We start from the raw sequence: 20,801 nt of genomic DNA on the forward strand, positions 1-20,801 counted from the left end.
AGGACATGCACTTGTCCTCAGGCTATTTTGGAGGCAATATATGTGTACATGTAGTGGTCAAGGAGCAAAACAGGATAGTAGGAGGTTAGCTATCAAGGATGAGTTGGCATTTTAGAGACAAGAAAGAAAGATCTGCGTGGATCAGAGACAAGTTTCCAAAGAGTTAGGAGGCTACACGGGATCCTCGAAGGCTGATCAATTATTGATAATTTATTTCTGCAGGAAGGACAGTGTAGGCAAGGTGGGAACAGCATACTGTCTGACTTGGACTCTGACCCCTCAAACCTCTGTTCAAGGCACGACACGTTCAAGGTCGTAGTAAATGGTAGTAATATTTGTACTAATGCCCCCTTTCCTGTGATCTCCCTGAAACCATCTTGTGTGCCTTTTAAAGCATACACAATTTTGTTTTGCAAACAAAACCATTTTCAGGCACCCTTTATTTTGGTTTTGTTCCTCCTGTGAGCATTTTGGTAGATTAGACAGGCACCTCTGAAACTGATACAAGTTTTAGAAAACCACCAGGACATAGTAAGACCTAGTTGCTTGAGTTCTGAAATTACTAAAAAGAGCTAATTTGTTTTTCAGTTGCATTAGCTGGCACATTTTTTTCCCCAACCTCACACTACCATCTAAAGGTGGATCAGTCACATCATTCTAGATAATGTTATTGTAACAAACATCCTAAAGTCCCAGTGGCTTAAAAAATAGCAAAACTTCATTTCTCGGTCATGTTACATGTCTGGCTATGGGTCTGCAGGGGGTGGGTGTAGAAGTTGTTCTGTCTTGGAGAAACTTGTAATTTAAAGAATTAAGACTGGCTTGTAATTTCAAGTAAGAAGTTATATAAGGAACCAGTTGACCCACAGATTCCCAGGCTAAGAACTCCAGCCTCAGGCACTCACTACACTGCGGTTTCCTTACCGCCTCCTGTCTTCCCCTGAAGAGTAATTAAGGCGTCTGGGGTTAGGGTGCCACCTAGCGGCCAACACAGGATCCTTTGCACCACTCAAGACGGTTGACAAATTTTTCTTCATACATACAAACGTTCCTTTAAGCTCTTTAGTTTTCATCTCTTTTCCAATTTTCCATCTCTTAGACAAATCCCTGGGAAATTTCAAAGTAGTTTTCTAGAATAAAAGCAGCTTGAGTAGAAGAGATTAATAAAGGGTACTTTCACTTTCATAATTAAGCTTTCCTGGTGGTTCAGCCGGTAAAGAATCCGCCTGCAATGCGGGAGACCTGGGTTTGATCCCTGGGTTGGGAAGATCCCCTGGAGAAGGGAAAGGCTATCCACTCCAGTATTCTGGCCTGGAGAATTCCATGGACTGTACAGTCCACGGGGTCACAAAGAGTTGGACAGGACTGAGTGACTTTCACTTTCCCAATAAATTTAAAATTAAATTAGGATATTAAAGTATGACATTTATTTATCCTGGAACAGTGATTTTTGCACTCCAGGGAGCCCTGTGAGGTTCTGGGAGTGTCTCTGGGAGGGGAGGCTGGGGGAGGACAGGGAGACTGTTAGGTACTTAGAACAGACAGAGGACGCTTGCCTGCGTGGCCCGCCTCCTCTCCCTCTCCTGGAGTGAGGCAGGACAGTGACAGCAGTCTGAGCAGGTCTGTGATGAGCGCTTTGTGTGCACCAGATACTGTTAGGCGAGAGAAATTGATCAGTAAAGAGGACAGGGCGCACACACGCACACACAATTTGCAGTGGGAGTGAGTGCCTACATAATACAAAGGGGAAGAGAGATAAATGAAATTCTAACTCTGACCTCTACTTTTGGCCTGCATAAACTCGGGAGACTTTGCAGGATGACCTAAACATAGTCATGTAGCACATGCAAAAGCTTAGTGACCCCAAAGTAATTTGTGTTTTCTCTGTTTTTTTATTTATTTTTTTAAATTTGGCTGCACCTTAGTTGTGGCGCCTGAGATCTAGTTCCCCGACCAGGGATCCAACCTGGGCCCCCCTGCATTGGGAGCAGAGAGTCTTAGCCACTGGCCCACCAGAGAAGTCCCTTGCTCTGTTTTGTAAATTGAGAAGGCTAAAAATTGAGAAAGAAATTGACCCTACGAGGAAAGCCCGTTCGCAGTAGGGTGTTGCTGTCCTAGATGAGTGGTCTTCAACCATCTCCCTGCTCTTTGAGTTCTGAAAGCCTCTCTTCACAGGAATTTGTATGACACAGAAGTAAAAACAGCAACAAAAAAGACGTATCGAGGGTGGTGTGGACTCTGGCCGAGGTGGGGAAGGGTGCTTGTAAAATGTGTTGCTGCGTGTGATGTCCCCTCTTGGGTTTATGGCTGCTTCGAAAACACTGCCCCTCACGGCGGTTTTCCTGTCCAGGCGCTTCAGGGCCCGGGCGCCGTGAGGCATCTGCTGACAGACGTGCTCGCCCCCGCCACGGCCCCAGCGCCGGGCAGGACTTGCCTCACCGTAGGCAGCCGGGCAGGGTTCTAGAACAGAGGCCACAGATTGGTGACCAGACGTGTTTTGTTTGTATGCGTGACAATCAAAACTATATGAGCCACCACTGAAAACTGGGAGACTCCACGTGATACTGGGGATCCCGGCCTCTCCAGAGATCTGGCTGCCTTTGTCCCTGTTGACTAGTGGCTGCCTTTTTCAGATGGGGCCTGAGATGTCCTGCTTGTCACAGCCCCCAACGCTCTCCTGGTCCTAAATAGCTGGTCTGTTGCATTCATTTGGGAAATGTGTCTGGCCCGTGTAGGTTTTCTCTCCGCAATACTGGCTTGCTGTTTCAAATATGTATATGAAACTTTTAATCTTTTAAATATATGCAGTATATATTTAATGGGTACAATAAACAGCAGATAGTATAGTTAGTTAGTACACAATATGTAGTATATATAACACGTTATTTATATTTAAGATCAAGGATCAACTGGGAATTTAAAGGTGTCTTTGTTGTTCAGTTTTCCCACATGTAACTCTCCTATTATTTTATAGTTGCACTTGTATTCAGAGGCCAGTGTAGCACTTCTAAAGCTGAATAATCCCAAAGATTTCCAAGAACTGAATAAGCAGACGAAGAAGAATATGACCATCAATGGAAAGGAACTGACCATAAGTCCTGCATATTTATTATGGGATCTGAGTGCCATCAGCCAGGTAAGGAATGCAGAGATTCTTTTAGAACCCAAACTGAGGGTTTTGATTATTAAAGATTTATAAGTCATTGTTATTAGAAGAGAGCTTCCCAGGTGGCTCATGGTAAAGAATCTGCCTACCAATGCAGGAGATGTGGGTTCAGTCCCTGAGTTGGGAAGATCCCCTGGAGGAGAAAATGACAACCCATTCTAGTATTCTTGCCTGGAGAATTCCAGGGACAGAGGAGCCTGGAGGGCTACGGTCCATGGGGTTGCGGAGAGTTGGACATGAGTGAGCACACACGGACATATTAGAAGAAGGAAGAGGGCTTACAGAGGAGTGACTTGATTCCCTGGCACTGCCATTGGTTAATAACTAATTGAAATGACCCACATTCAGAGCCAAGACCCTTTTCTTTAAAAAGGTGTATGAAAGAAATGCTGTTTTTGTGTTGTTTTAAATATGCTAAGTGTTTTGCATTATTTTTAAAGTTTAAAAGCTGGATGCAGTCTTTGAAAGTTTGCTGGAGTTCCCTGAGGACAGAGGGGACAGTCAGGAGGGGCAGTGTGACTTAGGGATATTTTATATCTTTCCGTGCCCCATGCTTTTCTCAGTCTAAGCAGGATGAAGATGTCTCTGCCAGCCGTTTTGAAGATAATGAAGAGCTGAGGTACTCGCTGCGATCTATCGAGAGGCACGCACCGTGGGTTCGGAACATTTTCATTGTCACCAACGGGCAGATTCCATCCTGGCTGAACCTTGATAATCCCCGAGTGACGATAGTCACGCACCAGGTAGAGACTTGCCATGTGTCACAAGGCTGCAGTTTCCTGTTGCGTCTTTTCCATTTCTTTGTCTGGTCCCTCATTTCATCCCCCGACTTTCCTCTCCTCCACATCCACCTTCCTTTAATCCTTCCATTCACCTCCCTAATTTCTTTCCAAAAACAAAACAAAACTCCCCTCTCACTCCCCTTCTTCTGTCTTGTTTGTTTTGTGTCTGTTAAAAGGATGTTTTTCGAAATCTGAGCCACTTACCCACGTTCAGTTCACCTGCTATTGAAAGTCACATCCATCGCATCGAAGGGCTGTCCCAGAAGTTCATTTACCTGAATGATGATGTCATGTTCGGGAAGGATGTCTGGCCAGATGATTTCTACAGTCATTCCAAAGGTCAGAAGGTGAGTAGCTAAGAGGTGCCTGGTCTAGGAATCACTTAGAAGTTGTAGATGGGACATAGGGAAATCAGTGTATATGTCATATTCAGATTTGTCCAAGTGAGCATTTTTGAGTGCTGAGCTCAGGAGAGGTAACAAACAGGGAGTGCGAAAAGTTCCTACGGCAGGAACTTTGCTTCCTTATGTTCTCAACACCCAAACCCACCCTGTATGTTTTCTGCTACTGCAGCAGCAGAGAAAGCAAAATCCCTGGGAAATTCTTGTGCTCACCATGTCAGCAAAACACGCAAGGCAAATTTAGCTCAACGTAGTGCTTTAAAGACATGGATGAAGTGTCACTGAAGGCAGCCGGTCTCACTCTGGCTTTGAGGGGCAGGATGGAAAAAGCGGTCCTGAGCACAGATGTTATAGGTGTCAGCTGTGTAGGCATCGCCAACTTGGGAGTGAGATGAGCTTGGAAAAGCAAGTAAGACTTAACCAGATGAAGAAAGCCCTTCCAAATAGCTGGACAGTGCAAAGATGTAGAGATGTTAAAAGTTTTCAAAAATGTTAGGAAGTAACCATATAGCAAGTCAGGGCTTCCCAGGTGGCACAACGGTAAAAAACCTTCCTGCCAATGCAGGAGACACAAGAGATGAGAGTTTGACCCCTGGCTTGGGAAGATCCCCTGGGGCAGGAAATGGCAGCCCACTCCAGTATTCTTGCCTGGAACATTCCATGGACAGAGGAGCCTGTCGGGCTACAGTCCATGGGGTTGCAGGGAGTCTGATATGACTGAGCAACTGAGCACATACCACGCATGTAGCTTGTCAGTTGTTTGGAAAGCAGAGTTGTTCACAGCTCAAGATGCTGTGCGCATTATTCATCACGACCTCACGGGTGGAGGTGAGGACACTGAGAGGTCATCTGCGCCCCTTTTCAGCCTCGATGAGACGATACACGCATCCGCTCAGGAGCTTACAGCAGCATCAGAGAAGAGCAGTGACTTCTTGCAGACTTCCCACCTGCACACTTTTGTAGTTGGACTTAGGTCTGGCGTGTTGCTGCTCTATTTACCAGCAGATTATTTATAAGCCCGTGTTGTGAGACTAAACCTGTAAGCCAGGCCCTCGTCTGCTTTCCTCCAGTCAGAAAAGAGGGACTGTGCCGGCTGAGACCCATCGGCAGGGCGGGACCCAGAAACCACCACAGGGTGGCCCTTTCTACAGGCTCCATTTGCTTTATTTTTCTTTTAAAGGAATTCTAGCTTAAGAATAATAAGTGTCAGAAGTCAGAAACCACTTTATTTTCTCTCTGGCTTTATCCTAGGTTTATTTGACATGGCCTGTGCCCAACTGCGCTGAGGGCTGCCCAGGATCCTGGATTAAAGACGGCTACTGTGACAAGGCTTGTAATAATTCGGCCTGTGATTGGGATGGTGGTGACTGCTCTGGTGAGGATGTGTTCAGGTGTAACTTGTCTATGTTGTTGGAATTTTTTTTCATTTGTCATCATTCTTGGACCCGTGACCTAGTTTATTCATGTTATTATTGTTGGGGGCAATTTCCCATGTTGACCCTGCACTTGCAAATGCATTTTATTATTCAAAAATATGAGAATCGGTCCTACCCTTAAATATATGAGCTCAAGAGCAAGAGTCCCTCACTCTCACTGGTTTTTGTAGGAGTTCATGGCCAGTGGCTGTCAGCAGATTGCTCCAGGTCAGCGACGACTAAAGAGACGCGGAAGAAATGAACAGTCTCATCTACTTAGCACCTCTCCTTCCTGTCTTGTACACTGATATTTGGACTTGTCGAGGAAACAAGTTTTTACCTTTATTTATTGCCTTTCAGTTTATAAAGCCTTTAAACTTAGAAAGCATCCTTCAGTATCCATTTAAATTTCTCAGCCGCAGAGGAAAAGAGAGTAGGTACAGATACTGCCATCCCTAGTCCACGTGAGGAAGCAGGTGTGGGAAAGTGAAGAGTATTGGAAGAGACAAAGCTCTGTGCTTCAGTCAGATCTGTCAGAGGCACTTTTGAAAAATACACACTGCTGCAGGCAGAGAATGCAGCCGCGCAGGAGGGCCTGTGCCGTCCGGAGAGCTCGGCCTCTCGCAGAGCGGTGATGCTCGGGCAGGGGGCGCCGCCTGCATTAGGACATGCTCTTGTCCGTCCTCAGAGTCCCCGTGTTCAGCATCATGTGCTTCTCCAGACACATCTGCATGTGTCCCTGGGAGCACACCCCAGGCCTGGTCATCCCACACCAGTCCACTGTCAGCTGATACCCCTTTTTAGGTGGTCTCTTTTTAAGCTACATAAAATCTTCTATTGAAGAACAGGGTGAACCTTTCCTGGTAGAAATTCATGCATCAGTCTTGATTGAGAACTAGGAGCTGTCTTTTTTTTCCGAGATTGTAAGCACCACAGGATTCTCTCCTCCTCCTCCTCCTCCTCCAGGTAACAGTGGTGCCAGCCGCTACATCGCAGGAGCTGGGGGCACCGGAAGTATCGGAGTCGGACAGCCCTGGCATTTTGGTGCTGGAATGACTGGTGTCTCTTACTGTAATCAAGGATGTGCAAATTCCTGGTTGGCCGATAAGTTCTGTGACCAAGCCTGCAATGTCTTATCCTGTGGGTTCGATGCTGGCGACTGTGGGCAAGGTATATTTACTGCCATGAAAACATATTTAGAATAAGGGGATAACAGTCCTTGATAAATAGAGGGTGTTTGGATCACTTTTATTATTTAATTATTCTCTAGGTAGCCCTTTCCCAGCCTGAAATCCAAACGAGTTGTGAGTTACAAGAGAAGGACACAGATCTTTAGAAAGCCATAGACACTGAAGCTGCATCTGTTCCTGTTTTGGCTCTAGTCTGCTTTTTTTCTTAAACTAAGCAGATTTATCTTAGTTGAAAATATATAGTGAAGGTTTAATTGGGGAACAATAAAAGGAGACCAGTGGTTGATTAAATAAGCATGGTAGAATACTGGATCTTGTTGCTGGATTATTAACGAAGGTCCTTTTGGTAGAAAGTTATTTTTTTCCAATGGACAAAAGGATAGAGGTTGACCATTGGAACTTGCTGTCCAGAATCATGTTGTACCTCGCTAGTGAACCAGCCCTAGCATTCCATGTCAGTGATAGTGATAGCTTCAGAAAGTACAAAAGAGCCCTAGGCCAATAGCTATTGTGGTAGAATTTCTGATTATTTTAAAGTCCACTTAAAGTCACTCTTAGAAAGTGAAAACTCAAATCCTAAGAATTAAAGGAAAAGGGGGAAAATGTGTAGTTTTTTTTTAAAGTCATGTTTGTGTTTTTTCCTCTAGATCATTTTCATGAATTGTATAAAGTAACTCTTCTCCCAAACCAGACTCACTATGTTATTCCAAAAGGTGAATGCCTGCCTTATTTCAGCTTTGCAGAAATAGCCAAAAAGGGGATCGAAGGTGCGTATAGTGACAACCCAATCATCCGACATGCTTCTATCGCCAATAAGTGGAAAACCATCCACCTCCTAATGCACAGTGGAATGAATGCGACCACAATACATTTTAATCTCACACTTCAAGGTAAAAATGATGAGGAGTTCAAAATCCAGATAGTAGTAGACGTTGACACGAGGGAGGAACCCAAACGGAATTCTACGACCCAGAAGGCTCACCAAAGTTTGGTGAGCTCCACAACACTTCTTCCAGAGGCGGAAATCTTGTTTGAGGATATCCCCGAAGAAAAACGCTTCCCTAAGGTCAAGAGACATGATCTGAACACAACAAGAAGATTCCAAGTGGAGGTGGAAATTCCGCAGGTCAATATTTCACTCCTTCCAAAAGAGACCCAGATGAGCCTTAATAACTTGGATTTGCAACTAGAACGTGGAGACATCACCATGAAAGGATACAACCTGTCCAAGTCAGCCTTGCTGAGGTCCTTTCTGATGAACCCACAAAATGGAAAGTTAACAGTAAATCACCCTCTAACAACAGAGCAAAGAAATGGCGGTTTGGAGGCCCCATTGGCAAAACAGGTTCACAAAAGCAACTTAGGAACATCTGAAAGACTCCAGGGGTCATCATCACCTTTTCCAGCAGTGACAATGACAGTGAACAGCCATCCCCAGAGCCAGATTCCACCCCTGGAAGCAAGATTCAGGTCAATAACCATGACTCCAAAAGTAGGAGGCAGAAATGTGTCAAGAGAAAAGCTCTCATCTCTGACTTTCCCACTGGAAAGCAAGGACGCACAGGAAAAGGTAATCACAGGGAAAGAACAAGAGAAAAAAACTGAGGAAAATGCCAACAGTTACCCTGGTGGCAATGAAGTTGTACCTGGAAGAAAACTGCAGCAATACACAGACAGTTACCTGGGCTTTTTGCCATGGGAGAAGAAAAAGTATTTCCAAGATCTGCTTGATGTAAGTTACATGCAGCTTTATTCCTTCCCATGCTCAGGAAAAAAGTAAGCTTGTTAGTGGTGGTGATAAAGCAATAGCTACCGTTAATCCAGAACTTCCCGGTACCCGCCACCGAACTCAGTGCTTTTCTTCCATGTGGCTAAGTTGCTTCAGCCGTGTCCAGCTCTTTGTGAGCCCACGGACAGTAGCCCGCCAGACTCCTCTGTCCATGGGGTTTCTCAGGCAAGAATACTGGAGTGGGTTGCCATTTCCTCCTCCCGGAATCTTCCCAATAATTCTAACAATAAAAATACCTTGTAAGGCTCTCTGCTATGGTTGTCCCCATTTTGCAGTTTCAGAAGCAGCCTTTGTGTGAGTGAGTAAGAGCTCAGCCAGGGGCATACCCCAAGTTCCCAGCAGAGCAGCGATGGTATCTTATCTTCACTTGGCACGTTATTTCAAAAACCGCTTTTGCATACCTTGTGCAGTCAGATCGCATACTTGTCCAATAACGGAAAGCCTGAGACACAGACAAATTGACTAGCTTTCCCAATGTCACGACAGCAGGTGAGTGTGAGCGGATCCTCAGCGCTCTCCCTCCTGTCCCACAGTGCCAGGGGGTCCTATGTGCATCTCAGGAGCGCCATCCCTCTGCTAACGCCCGGGAGCGCAGGACGGTCAGTAGGGTCAGTGCTCTTAGAGACGCAAAGAGCAAGCAGGGAGGCCAGAACTGTGGCCATGTGATAAGGATCCGTTGAAGTGTGGGACCTTTGAAAAGTGGGGAGGAGTCAACAGACTGAGGCAAAAACCTTGTGGTCTATGCTGGGTCATGAATAGAGCATAGCCTGAGCAGACGTTAAGCTGGAGGAGAGTGGTGGAGGGGATGCAGTTTCATTCCTTTCATTGTCTGCAGGGTGCTTTTTGTCCCCGACAGGGTAGCATTTACTAGTGGTTAAGTGAGGGGCTGCAGAGTTCTTGCCTGCGTTGATTTCCTCACCACCACCACCGTCCTTTTTTCTGAATTGCAGAAGCACTATAAACTTGTGGTAAAAATTGAAGCAATGCAGAAAAAAAAAAAAAAGGCAGTAAAAAAGGAAAAGGTCTCCTCCTCCTTCCTTCCTTAATCTCCTTACTTGAGACAGTCACTATGAATATGTAGCTTGGTGGATATTCTTCAAGTATTTTTCTATTAGATATGTATAGTTTGTTTTGGAACAGTGAAGTTATACATACAACGCTCTGCAGTCACCTTTGATGTGGTAGTATGTGGGCAAACTGCCATTGTTTTTTAACAGCTGTAAGTTGCTTCCAGTGTTTTGCAATTACAGATACCTAATGTTGCAATAAATATTCTTGTACATATGTCTTACTCTTGGGGAAAGCTTTATTTCTATACGTAGAATTGCTGGGTTAAAGGGTCTAGTGTGTATAAAGCTTAAATATGTCCTTTTATGTTGTACCCCTTCCTCCTTTGACAAGCAGTGTGCAGGCCTGCATGTTTCTCCACAGACTAACCAACTGCAGTTAATATCCATCTATATTCTCATCAGTTAGAGAAGGAAAAATATTTCATCTTCTGTAAAGTGTGTTCAGGTTCTTTGCCAATATTCTTTGCCCATTCAGTTTCACCTCTTAGTGGTTTTGATAGGGCTCTTAACATTTCATAATATTAACACTGTTATATGGTGAAGCCAGTTTTGTATTCTAGCCTGTGTCTCCAAAACTCAAGTCCTTGTTGCTTTGATTTCACCAGTAGAAATAACTTCATATTGAAAGCACTCTCAAATGGACTGTAAATCGATTTTCTAAATGTTGCATTGGAATGGGCTGTGAAATCTCACGGTCAATGACTAGTCCCTGAAGAAAATCCTGTAAACAGCCGTTGTCTGCGACACTTTGAACTCGGCCAGGTCAGGCCTGGTCTCAGGATGCAGAAGGAGACCTGTTTAGTGCTCATTTCATTTTCCCCACTCGACAGTGACTAGTTACTTCCACTCTGCATGAAGTAGTAGCCCCGTCTCTTGTTAACACAGGGCACTTGTGCGGTAAATGTAACGCTGTGCTGGGGGGGATGCTCCTTGCAGGAAGAAGAGTCACTGAAGACCCAGCTGGCCTACTTTACTGACAGCAGGCACACGGGGAGGCAGCTAAAAGACACATTCGCCGATTCCCTCCGATACGTGAACAAAATTCTAAACAGCAAGTTTGGATTCACATCTCGGAAAGTCCCCGCGCACATGCCTCACATGATCGACCGGATCGTGATGCAGGAACTCCAAGACATGTAAGTCCCACTCACGTCTGAACGCTCTGCTTGTGCTCGGCCAGGGCGGCTTGAAGTTCACATCCTTGCTATCCTGCATCTGTGGCTCTGACACTTGATGACTAGTGTGTCGGAAGTATTATCTCGGCAGGAGGGAAGTAAGATTCTGATGCCACAGTGTCGGGTACCACATATATCGTAAGTATCCAGATCTCACCGTGTGTTACATTTGGGCAGGTTCCCTGAAGAATTTGACAAGACGTCATGTCACAAAGTGCGCCACTCCGAGGACATGCAGTTTGCCTTCTCTTATTTCTATTATCTCATGAGTGCCGTTCAGCCGCTGAACATATCCCAAGTTTTTGATGAAGTTGACACAGACCAATCTGGCGTGCTGTCTGACAGAGAAATCCGCACGCTGGCCACCAGAATTCATGACTTGCCTTTAAGTTTGCAGGTACTGTAATTTTATCCCCGTCCCCCCTACATTTTGTGACATTTTAAATGAAACTTTTAAATTTGATACTTTCTCTTCTCACCTGCATACTTCAGTGTAATGCAAGTACAGACAAATGAGGGTGTTCACAACTAGTCCATTTTTAATGCCAGGATTAAAATCAGTTTTGAAGTTTGTGTTTTATAGGATGACTCTTTTTAAGACTTTCATTAGGGATTGCTATGGTATTGTGTGGAGGAGAGGCAGACCATAACTGCATATAAGATTCTCGTGACAGGTTCATTCAGGGGCTTCAGATGTGGCTGAGTGGAGCCCTCAGCCAGACCCGTGGTGTTGCAGAGTCCTCTCTGCCTTGGCATCCTCTAGTCCCAGGAGTGGGACACTTAGGGATGATGAGCACCAAGAGGATTCCAGCTGTAGGACACCCATCTGGTGACCCCCTCACTCACCCAGTATCAGTGGGGCCTCCCGGTCCCGTACGTTCCACTCTGAGGCAAAGATGAGTTGTTTGTATTGTCTCATTCCACTCTTTAAGAATCATACAGTCAAGCTCTCTTTGAAGGTAGCACTTACACTTTGGTGACTTTAACATATTTTTAAAACCACAATCATTACTTGTATGTAGAAGGTTTATCCTTTTATTTTTGCTTTGTTAGGATTTAACAGGTCTGGAACACATGTTAATCAATTGTTCGAAAATGCTTCCTGCTAATATCACTCAGCTAAACAACATCCCGCCAACTCAGGAAGCGTACTATGATCCGAATCTGGTGAGTGATGTGGGTTCATTTATGTAAAACAGAGTCCATCCTTATTGGGTGTTACTGTCATTTCTGTACAACACTTCAAAAACTAGAAGCTGGCTCTATGTTTATAGGTCTCTGGTAGAAATCAGTAGCACCAATAATCTAGAATAATTTATATTTTCCTTTGGAATATCTTTTTTTCCTCCCTAATGGATGTTAACATAATACTGAGGTTAGTTGCTTATATTCTATAAGCAGAGAGCCATTTACTAAGAATGGCAGAAGGTAACCGCAGAAGAGCAATCCTGCTAAACATTAACCAAGGAAATAGTCAGGCTTCCCTGATAGCTCAGTTGGTAAAGAATCTGCCTGCAATGCAGGAGACCCCGGTTCGATTCCTGGGTTGGGAAGATCCCCTGGAGAAGAGAAAGGCTACCCACTCCAGTATTCTGGCCTACTCATGAAATTGAACCCCTTCTTTCCTCAAAGCTAAGTTGCTTTGATGATGGCACTTTCTGGATCTTACCAGTAGGGGCAGTAGATGATCTGCACACAAGTGTATTAGGGTGCCACTTGGCTGAAATGGTTGGAAGACTTTGTTGATTCTAAGATGCATCCCAGTTTCAAAGAAATGATAATGTAAATAAAAAAAAAAAGTGCATTTAGAATTGATGTAACAAGGATATAATACAGCCATTTATGTGATGCTTAATTTTACTGATACATATATATGTATGTATATACACACACACACATATACACACACATGGAAAAATGTTTTCAAAATAGGTGGTGGGTTAAGTCATAGGTAGTTTTCTTTTAAAATCATATAGTCTTTTGTATCTGGCTTATTTTTCTTTACTGGTAGTTCTTAATATCTTTTTTCACACTAGTATTTTCATATTTTCTGTAATGAATAGATAACTTTCATAATCAAAATAATGTTTTTTCAAACCTAAGTAATTCTTCTTTTCTTTTTTAATCTTGAAAATTTTATTTGGCCAATAGCATGCAGGATCTTAGTTCCCCAACCAGGCATTGAACCTGTGTCCCCTGTGTTGGGAGCATGGGAGTCTTAGCCACTGCACCACCAGGGAAGTCCAAAATAACATGTGTTTTTAAAAACTGACCATCTTGCAAATGTTCAAGCCCTATAATTATCTGGAGACAAGATGTTTGTAAACGAATGTAGAGAAGAGTAGTGAATCAGTTACAAGTCTGGTTTCTGAAAGAAGGCCGGCGTTCGTTCAGCACTCACTGCACACAGCAGGGATGGTTTTCTCACTCGTGTTCTCAGGGCCCGGGGAAGCCCGCCTATGCGGAGACATGTGAGGGGCACCTTGACAGCTGCTGGAATATGCAGACAAACTATACGTACTGCTGGTTGTGTCCAGCATGTGACACAGGTTGGTGTATAGATATGTGTCACTGAAAGCCAGCTCCCTAAAGATTCTAAACTATGAAATCAATAAAACTGAGATAAGGTGTAAGACCTGGTGTTAGCCTAAGGGAGTCTGCTGTAGTGGGGTGAGCAGGCAAGAATCAGCAGCCAGAGTCTGAGACTGGCTCTGGTTGTGGGCTCTTGGGAGGCCTGGCTGCTAACAGATCAGCAGCTTGTCTCGTGAGGCGCAGCAGCTTCTCCGGGATGTTAGGCCCATATAGTGAAAAGTGCTTTGTAAAACCCAGACTGTTGCACACGTCAGTAGTTCTTTACAAATGTGTTCTTAAAAGATTAAAACGGCACATTTGTAATCATTATAGGTGTTTTCCCTGCCTCCTGAGAGAACAGAATCACAGTTTAAAAAAAGAAATTAGGTTGTGTAGACTAAAAGACATTCTTTCAAACAGTGATACTTTTTCTTTTTCCCCAAATTTGGAATTACCCCCCCCAACAAAGATAATATAATCAACTCTAAATCACCTGATGTCAATGTCCTGGTTTAAAAACACCCTTTATTATGTGTCAAGATAACTGAAGTTCTCTCAAAGATCTGGGTACACCCTTTTCCCAGGAGAGGGACAGTGAGCCTTGAGTTCCAGGCTGTCCTGATTTGTCCCTTCTGGTGTCTTCTTGGTGGGCAATCCCAGAGCATTGACCAGAGAAGGAAGGGAGGAGGAAGTGTGCCAGGCTCCTAAACCATGGCCCCTCAGCCTCTCCCCCGGACCAGGCCTCTCGTGGTCCTGAGGACAGTGAGATTGTGTTGACAGGTTGCCTTAGAGGCCACTGAAGTCACCCCAGGTCTAGCCTGCTTTGGCACTCACTCCAAACTTGTCTTTTCACCACCTTTTATTTCCACATCTGTCTTTTCACTTTTCTTTCCTTCCTTCTCTATAAACTTTGGCTTCCGAGTAAGACTGTACAATTGCCAATCCCCTGTACTTATATAGAACTTACAGAAGCATATTCTTTTCTAAGGAAGATGATCTATGCAGTTACTCATCTTGCCCTTTTATAGACATGATGAAAGATTTTTGAGGGATTTTAGCGTGTTGGGTTTTTTTTTTTTTTTAAGAAATAAATACATCTTCATTTATGAGCAGAGTATTTTATTATTTTACCAAATAATCTGGCATAAGGTTTACAATCAGCAAATATCCTTTGAATGCTAAGAATTAAGTAGGCGCTGCTTTGCTCACACTTACAAGTCAGTCTTGCTGCTGCTGCTAAGTCGCTTAAGTCATGTCCGACTCTGCGCGACCCCATAGACGGCAGCCCACCAGGCTCCCCCATCCCTGGGATTCTCCAGGCAAGAGTACCAGAGTGGGTCGCCATTTCCTTCTCCAAAGTCAGTCTTGAGGCTCATGCAGATCAGCTGTTTAGAGTACAAGCACTAGTCACAGTGGCAGCGTTAGCTGACATTACTTGAGTGAACTCTTAGCCAGATGTTGGCTTCATTTCTGTAATTACCTGTGATTACACACAGGATGAAGTATTTTCTAATTAGACTGTAAGAATGATAGCTTAGCCTGTGAGTATTGTTATAGACCAGTCCATTACAGTTGGTTAGAAATTTATTTTCCTTCTGAAAAAATGATAACAACTCATAAGACTATAGTAATATGTGATTAGAACTTTATTTAAAAAATAGACAATTGGTATGTGAGCCATAGTATGCCAATTTGATTTTTTTTAAATATTGCATTAAAATACTCATCTTGATTACTGATTCATCTTGGTTCATCTTTTCACGCCCCTTAAAACTTGCACTTGAGATGAATGCTTCCCTTGCCTCACCCCAGGCTGATGTAATGTCTGTATTTTCTCACAGCCACCAGTCACAAAAAGTCTAGTAACCAACTGTAAACCAGTAACTGATAAGATCCACAAAGCATATAAGGACAAAAACAAATACAGGTGAGTACTGTATGCATTTTCTCTTTGTTTAAGAGTAATTATGAGTGTGGTATTTTCATAATCTTACCATAGTTTATCTATTAAGCATTCTTTGAACTTTATATGTGATTGTTCTCTTTAATAATATGGAAAGGTTAAGCCATCCTGAGAATGTTGAGTTCTTTAAAGTCTTAAACTTTCTTATTGAAATTTTGTTTTACACATTCATATACATATTTTCACTCATTATATTTTGATAATTAGGTTTGAAATCATGGGAGAAGAAGAAATTGCTTTTAAGATGATCCGTACCAACGTTTCTCATGTAGTTGGCCAGTTGGATGATATAAGAAAAAACCCCAGGTACTGTTTTGTTTTGAATTTAGAACATTTTAGGTTCATAGCACAATTTGAATATAATGGACAGAGAATTCCCTTAACTTTGAAAATATCTTTAATGATGCAAGTCAACATGAAATAGAAGGCAGCAGTTCTGGAGAGAAAGGCGTGTCTTAGTTCTGTCTGGAGCAGATGGAAACCTCTAATGGTGGTGGCAATGTCTGAATTAAGCGATGGGGGTTGTGAGTTGGGATCGGCATGGATATCTCTGAGTCCAGCGACATGACTGTTCAGAGAGGCTGAGGGTTTACTGTGTTGCGGGGGAGGTGAGGCCACATGACTGGGACTCAGAAATTTCTATTTTTCTATTTCTGTTATAGTAAAAAAAAAAATTCTGTTACAGAAAATAGATTTCTATTTTTAGAAATAGGAGCTTCCAGAGAAGTTGTTGTGGTGATTAAGACCTGTCTTTGCAATTCAAAGGAAAGTTCAATTAGCTTCTGAGGAAAAAGGAATGCTACCATAGTTGTGAAAATTAATCTGGCAAACTGCAGTCATTCTTTGGGAATGAATGAAGTGTTCAGCTTTACATAGCCCTGAAAATTTCCAGCCTCGCCTCCAACAGTTGCCCTAGTTTAATAAAATTGGTTCAAATCTACATTCTGAGTTTTGAATTTCAATGGGAAATAGAAGTAGTTTCTCGAGAAAAGAACATTGGTACGTGAAGTTGAACGTTTTCATCTGAGTCTTTTAAATGCTTTTGGAAGTTTTCAGTTGCACCTCATTTACATTATGATTTTAAGTATACATGATCAGAAGTGTAAAATTTCCAGGCATTTTAAAGCCAGGGAATTTTTCCTTAAAATTTCATTCTTTTTTTGGGGGGGGTGGCGTATAGAATTTTAAGAAAAATGAAAATGTTTTTTAATACTTACATACTGTATTCATAAAATATTTTATTCCCTACAAAATAACATTTCCCACAAGCTAAGAAAACAATAAGTCATAATAATTAAGAACTACCCAGTGTATGCTCTTCCCTCAGTTCAGAATGCCCTGCTCTAGTTTTTTAAAAACTAAGAGCCAATCTGACACTTGCTTTTTGCACCCCCCATCCTGTTAATGTCCTGGCTCAGTCACAGGTTATTTGTAGTAAAACCAAGTGAGAACTTACTGTTTCTAGTTGTACCCTATACTTTCATATCCTGTGCAAGTTTAAAAGTCATTGAGTGAGAAAATTCACAGACATCTTCATGTAACTTAAAGGGTTCGGGTTTTGCTAAGAAGATCCAAGTCAAGACAGGCTTTTCCAGCGTTGTCTACTAGGCTCAGATCCCTCCCGTGACCCTGAACAGATGTTATCATTATTAGCCCTTCCGTTTCACTTTTCCGAGGCTCACTTTAAAGTCTGGCATGGAGGACAGGTTTATCGCACTAACAGGGAGCCCGGGACGGCAGCAGCATCTGGGCTCTGTGCCCTCCGTGTCGCTGCGTCCCCAGGTTGGAGGCAGGCCCGCGCCACCGTTGTCATGTCCCTGCAGACACAGCGGTCTGAGCCGGCAGGGGCTGCCCCTCCCTCAGCTCCTCACCAGTCCCTGTGAAGGGGGGACTCACAGTGTCAGAAGCTGACTCTGGGTCGGGTGAGCGTGCCTCCCTTTGAGTCAGTTCACAGGGAGAGAAATACTGAGCAAAGTGCAGGTTCTCTTGGGAAAGACAGGGAGTGTGTGCTGGGCACCCCACATGGTCTGCCTTGGTTACCCTGTATCCACACATTCTGTCTCATACCCATGCTTTTTTTCTTTACATTCTCCCAACTGTTGGAAAAATTTTGAAGATACAGAAAGACTGAAAAAAATAGTACAATAAATTCAGACTCTTAAATTTTTAGTGTTTTGTTATGTCTGTCTGATCTCTTGCTTCATCTCTCTATACAGACAAACACAGGTTTGGTTTTTCTTTTGTTTGCGGGACCATTTGAAAATTAGTTGCAGACAATAATACCCGAATTTACCCTCATTATCGTAGCATAGGTCTTCTAAACAAGGTCATTCTCGTTTATACCATATGACTGTTCACACATATCCAAAAACCTTAACACCAACTAAATAATACCATCGAGTAGATGGTCTCTACTCAGATTTCCCGAGTTGCCTCCAAAGGCCCTTTTTAGCTGTTGTTTGTTTTTAGTCTAGGAGATAGTCAGGGCTCCTGCACTGTATCTAGTGGACATAACTCTTAACTATCCGTTAACCAAAAGCATTCCCCAAGTTTAAAGAAGAGATAGGGCCGTGAACTTGCACTCACTCATCACTCGTCTTCAGTAAGAAGCAACTAGTTGATCTGGTTTCATCTGAACACACCCACTCCTTCATTAGCACTTCCCAGTTATTTTAAAGTAAAAGTATCCTTTTTTTTTTTTGTAAAATTCTCAGTATATATCTCTAAATTAAAAGGATTTTTTGAAAATAACCACAATACCATTATTTATTCCTTAACATGATAACCTCTCTGGCCTCTGTACACATTTTTCCCCCATTGTCTTTTATAAGCATTTATGTTTTTAACTTTGTTGGCTTGAAATGGTATCAAATACACTCATTGCAATTATGTCTATAGGTTCCCCCACCTCTCTCTCTTTTTTTAATCCATATACACTTTTGCATGTGCATTGGTATAGAGCTGTCTGCCAATGCAGGAGACGTAAGAGACACGGGTTCGATCCCTGGGTCAGGAAGATCCCCTGGATGAAGGCCTGGGCAACCCACTCCAATATTCTTGCCTGGAGAATCCCATGGACAAAAGAGCCTGGCAGGCCACAGTCCATAGGGTCACAAAGTCCAACACAACTGAACGACTTATAATGCATGCACATGAAGAAATCAGATTATATATTCTGTAGATTTCCTGAACCTTGGACATTTCTGATTGTCTCCCAGTTATCTAATGTGTTCCTGTGTCTTCTGTATTTCCTATTAAGTTGGTGGCAGGATCTGAGGGCTTTATTATACTTGATAAAATTGTAAAAACAAAATTTAGATGTAATTCAAAAGTGGTGTTATCTCTACCGACCATTTTATGTGCCCTCAACTTACTGACTTTTGCCTTGAAGGAACTTGAAATAAGTTGGGAAGCACCAGTGTAATCTACTTTTTGCTGAAACTCATCATACAGCCTAGTTGGAGACATGTCAATATTAAGAAGTCATCAACCTCATAAAATCTGTAGCTATAAGGAACCATCTCTATCTCAGCTATCCACATGACTGTTCTTAGTAATGTAACCCTGTCAGTTCAGAGAACTCAGTTGTAGGCACTTGCTAATTTTTTCCCTGGATGTTAACACAACGCTTCAGTCAGTTAACCCTAAACTGGGCACGTGCCAACCCCAAACAGCAATTAAAATAATTTACTCCTATAGCTAGAAGGCAGATTCAAAATTATCTATCATCCCTAGTTCTTTTTGTTTTACAGGAGAGAAATACCTAAAGAAAAATTTTACAGACTGTTATTCCCCCAGAGAATCATTATCAGTAAATGCCACAACTTGGGACATAAGTCCATTTAAACATATTCCAAATCCACACTTCTTGTTTTGTTAGGTAAGGATCATCCTCATAAGAACCAATAACAACCCTGGGTCTCTGTTGTCTCCAGGAAGTTTGTCTGTCTGAATGACAACATTGACCACAATCATAAAGATGCCCAGACAGTGAAGGCTGTTCTCAGGGACTTCTACGAATCCATGTTCCCCATCCCATCCCAGTTTGAGCTGCCAAGGGAGTATCGAAACCGTTTCCTTCATATGCATGAGCTGCAGGAATGGTAAGTGTTCATGTTTCATATACATGTATATTTTTCTTTTTTAGAGTGATGAAGTTTCTTTACTGTGTTATTTTCGCTAATTTCTTTGTAAAAAGACAGGTATAGTTTTTATTGATCTAACTGGTCAAGTACATCTACTGAGCCTTATTCGTCATCATTGCTATCTGAGTGGCTTCCCTGTTTTTTAGCCAGCACTGTGCTGGGCACTGTATTTACTCTTTACAATGAAAAGTGCTGCCCTGATTGCCACAGAGAGATGAGAGTTACAGGAATAGAAGTGACGTGATTTCCTCTCTGAGCTGCTTGTTGATCCTCTTAATGCAGGAAACACAGGAGGAAGAACAGTATAGGGGAGGGTACCATTTTGAATATGTGACTTGGGATAGAGACACCAGATAGCTGTGACTGACTCTGCCTTCTGTTAAGCATTTATTTAATCTTCATAAAAACTTATTATTTCCAAATTACAGAGGAGAAACCTGCCATACTTCCCCATGCGCTGCACCACCCCCCCACGCCCCGCCTTTATCCTTAATACCCTCCCACCTAGTCTGATTCCATCCTCAGTGTCTCTTATGTTGCTTGTTTACTTCCATCCTCGCTGCCCTCATCCAGCCGTCATCCTTTCCTTTGCCTGGACTAACGGGACTGCCTGCCTCTGGTCACCTGCTTGTGACATCCATCCTTCAGATAGCCACTCCAATTGTGACACACGTGCGCACACACACACACACGCATTAGAGCGCTGTGTCCAACCCACAGTGTGTGGTTTTCCAGAACAGCTGCAGTCCACAGCCACTGCTTTTTCTTGGCTGCGCACCCCTGTGTCCTCCAGGCCAGACTGGACTCCGCTCTGCGGGACCTGGGCTGCTGCTCCGCTCATGCTCCTCCCCTTTCTCAGCCACAGGCTTTCCTGCCCCACTCCAAGGCTTAAATGAAGTGTCACCATCTGTTTGATGCATTCCTCATTTCACTGTTTCTCTGCAAGACTGCTTTTGATAATAGATATTTCTGTCCACCTGGTGTGGTGGCTGGTTATCTGCACGTCAGCACCTCCCCAGGTTCACAGCCGCTTTAGAGCAGGGACCTCTCCTCATCACCTGTCTACCCACAGGAGTGTTTACTGGGTGACTGCATGGATAAATGTGCTGTGCGTAGTCGCTCAGTCCTGTCCGA

The 20,801-nt window shown here is 43.3% G+C and overlaps 1 protein-coding gene across 3 annotated transcripts in view; it reads left to right on the forward strand.

Annotated features, from left to right (window-relative positions):
• GNPTAB (N-acetylglucosamine-1-phosphate transferase subunits alpha and beta) overlaps nucleotides 1–20,801 on the forward strand; it is a 78,306-nt gene that overhangs the window by 53,361 nt on the left and 4,144 nt on the right. For all 3 annotated transcript variants that reach the window (XM_061125532.1, XM_061125534.1, XM_061125535.1), the window contains 12 exons: nucleotides 2,975–3,136; nucleotides 3,730–3,909; nucleotides 4,125–4,295; nucleotides 5,601–5,724; nucleotides 6,731–6,934; nucleotides 7,602–8,686; nucleotides 10,750–10,949; nucleotides 11,166–11,385; nucleotides 12,042–12,155; nucleotides 15,401–15,486; nucleotides 15,730–15,828; nucleotides 19,458–19,625. In XM_061125532.1, the coding sequence (XP_060981515.1) occupies nucleotides 2,975–3,136; nucleotides 3,730–3,909; nucleotides 4,125–4,295; nucleotides 5,601–5,724; nucleotides 6,731–6,934; nucleotides 7,602–8,686; nucleotides 10,750–10,949; nucleotides 11,166–11,385; nucleotides 12,042–12,155; nucleotides 15,401–15,486; nucleotides 15,730–15,828; nucleotides 19,458–19,625 (2,813 nt within the window). The remainder of the gene's footprint in view (nucleotides 1–2,974; nucleotides 3,137–3,729; nucleotides 3,910–4,124; nucleotides 4,296–5,600; nucleotides 5,725–6,730; nucleotides 6,935–7,601; nucleotides 8,687–10,749; nucleotides 10,950–11,165; nucleotides 11,386–12,041; nucleotides 12,156–15,400; nucleotides 15,487–15,729; nucleotides 15,829–19,457; nucleotides 19,626–20,801) is intronic.

The sequence above is a fragment of the Dama dama genome, chromosome 22 (genome assembly GCF_033118175.1).
Source record: "Dama dama isolate Ldn47 chromosome 22, ASM3311817v1, whole genome shotgun sequence".
Taxonomy (NCBI): Eukaryota; Metazoa; Chordata; class Mammalia; order Artiodactyla; family Cervidae; genus Dama; species Dama dama.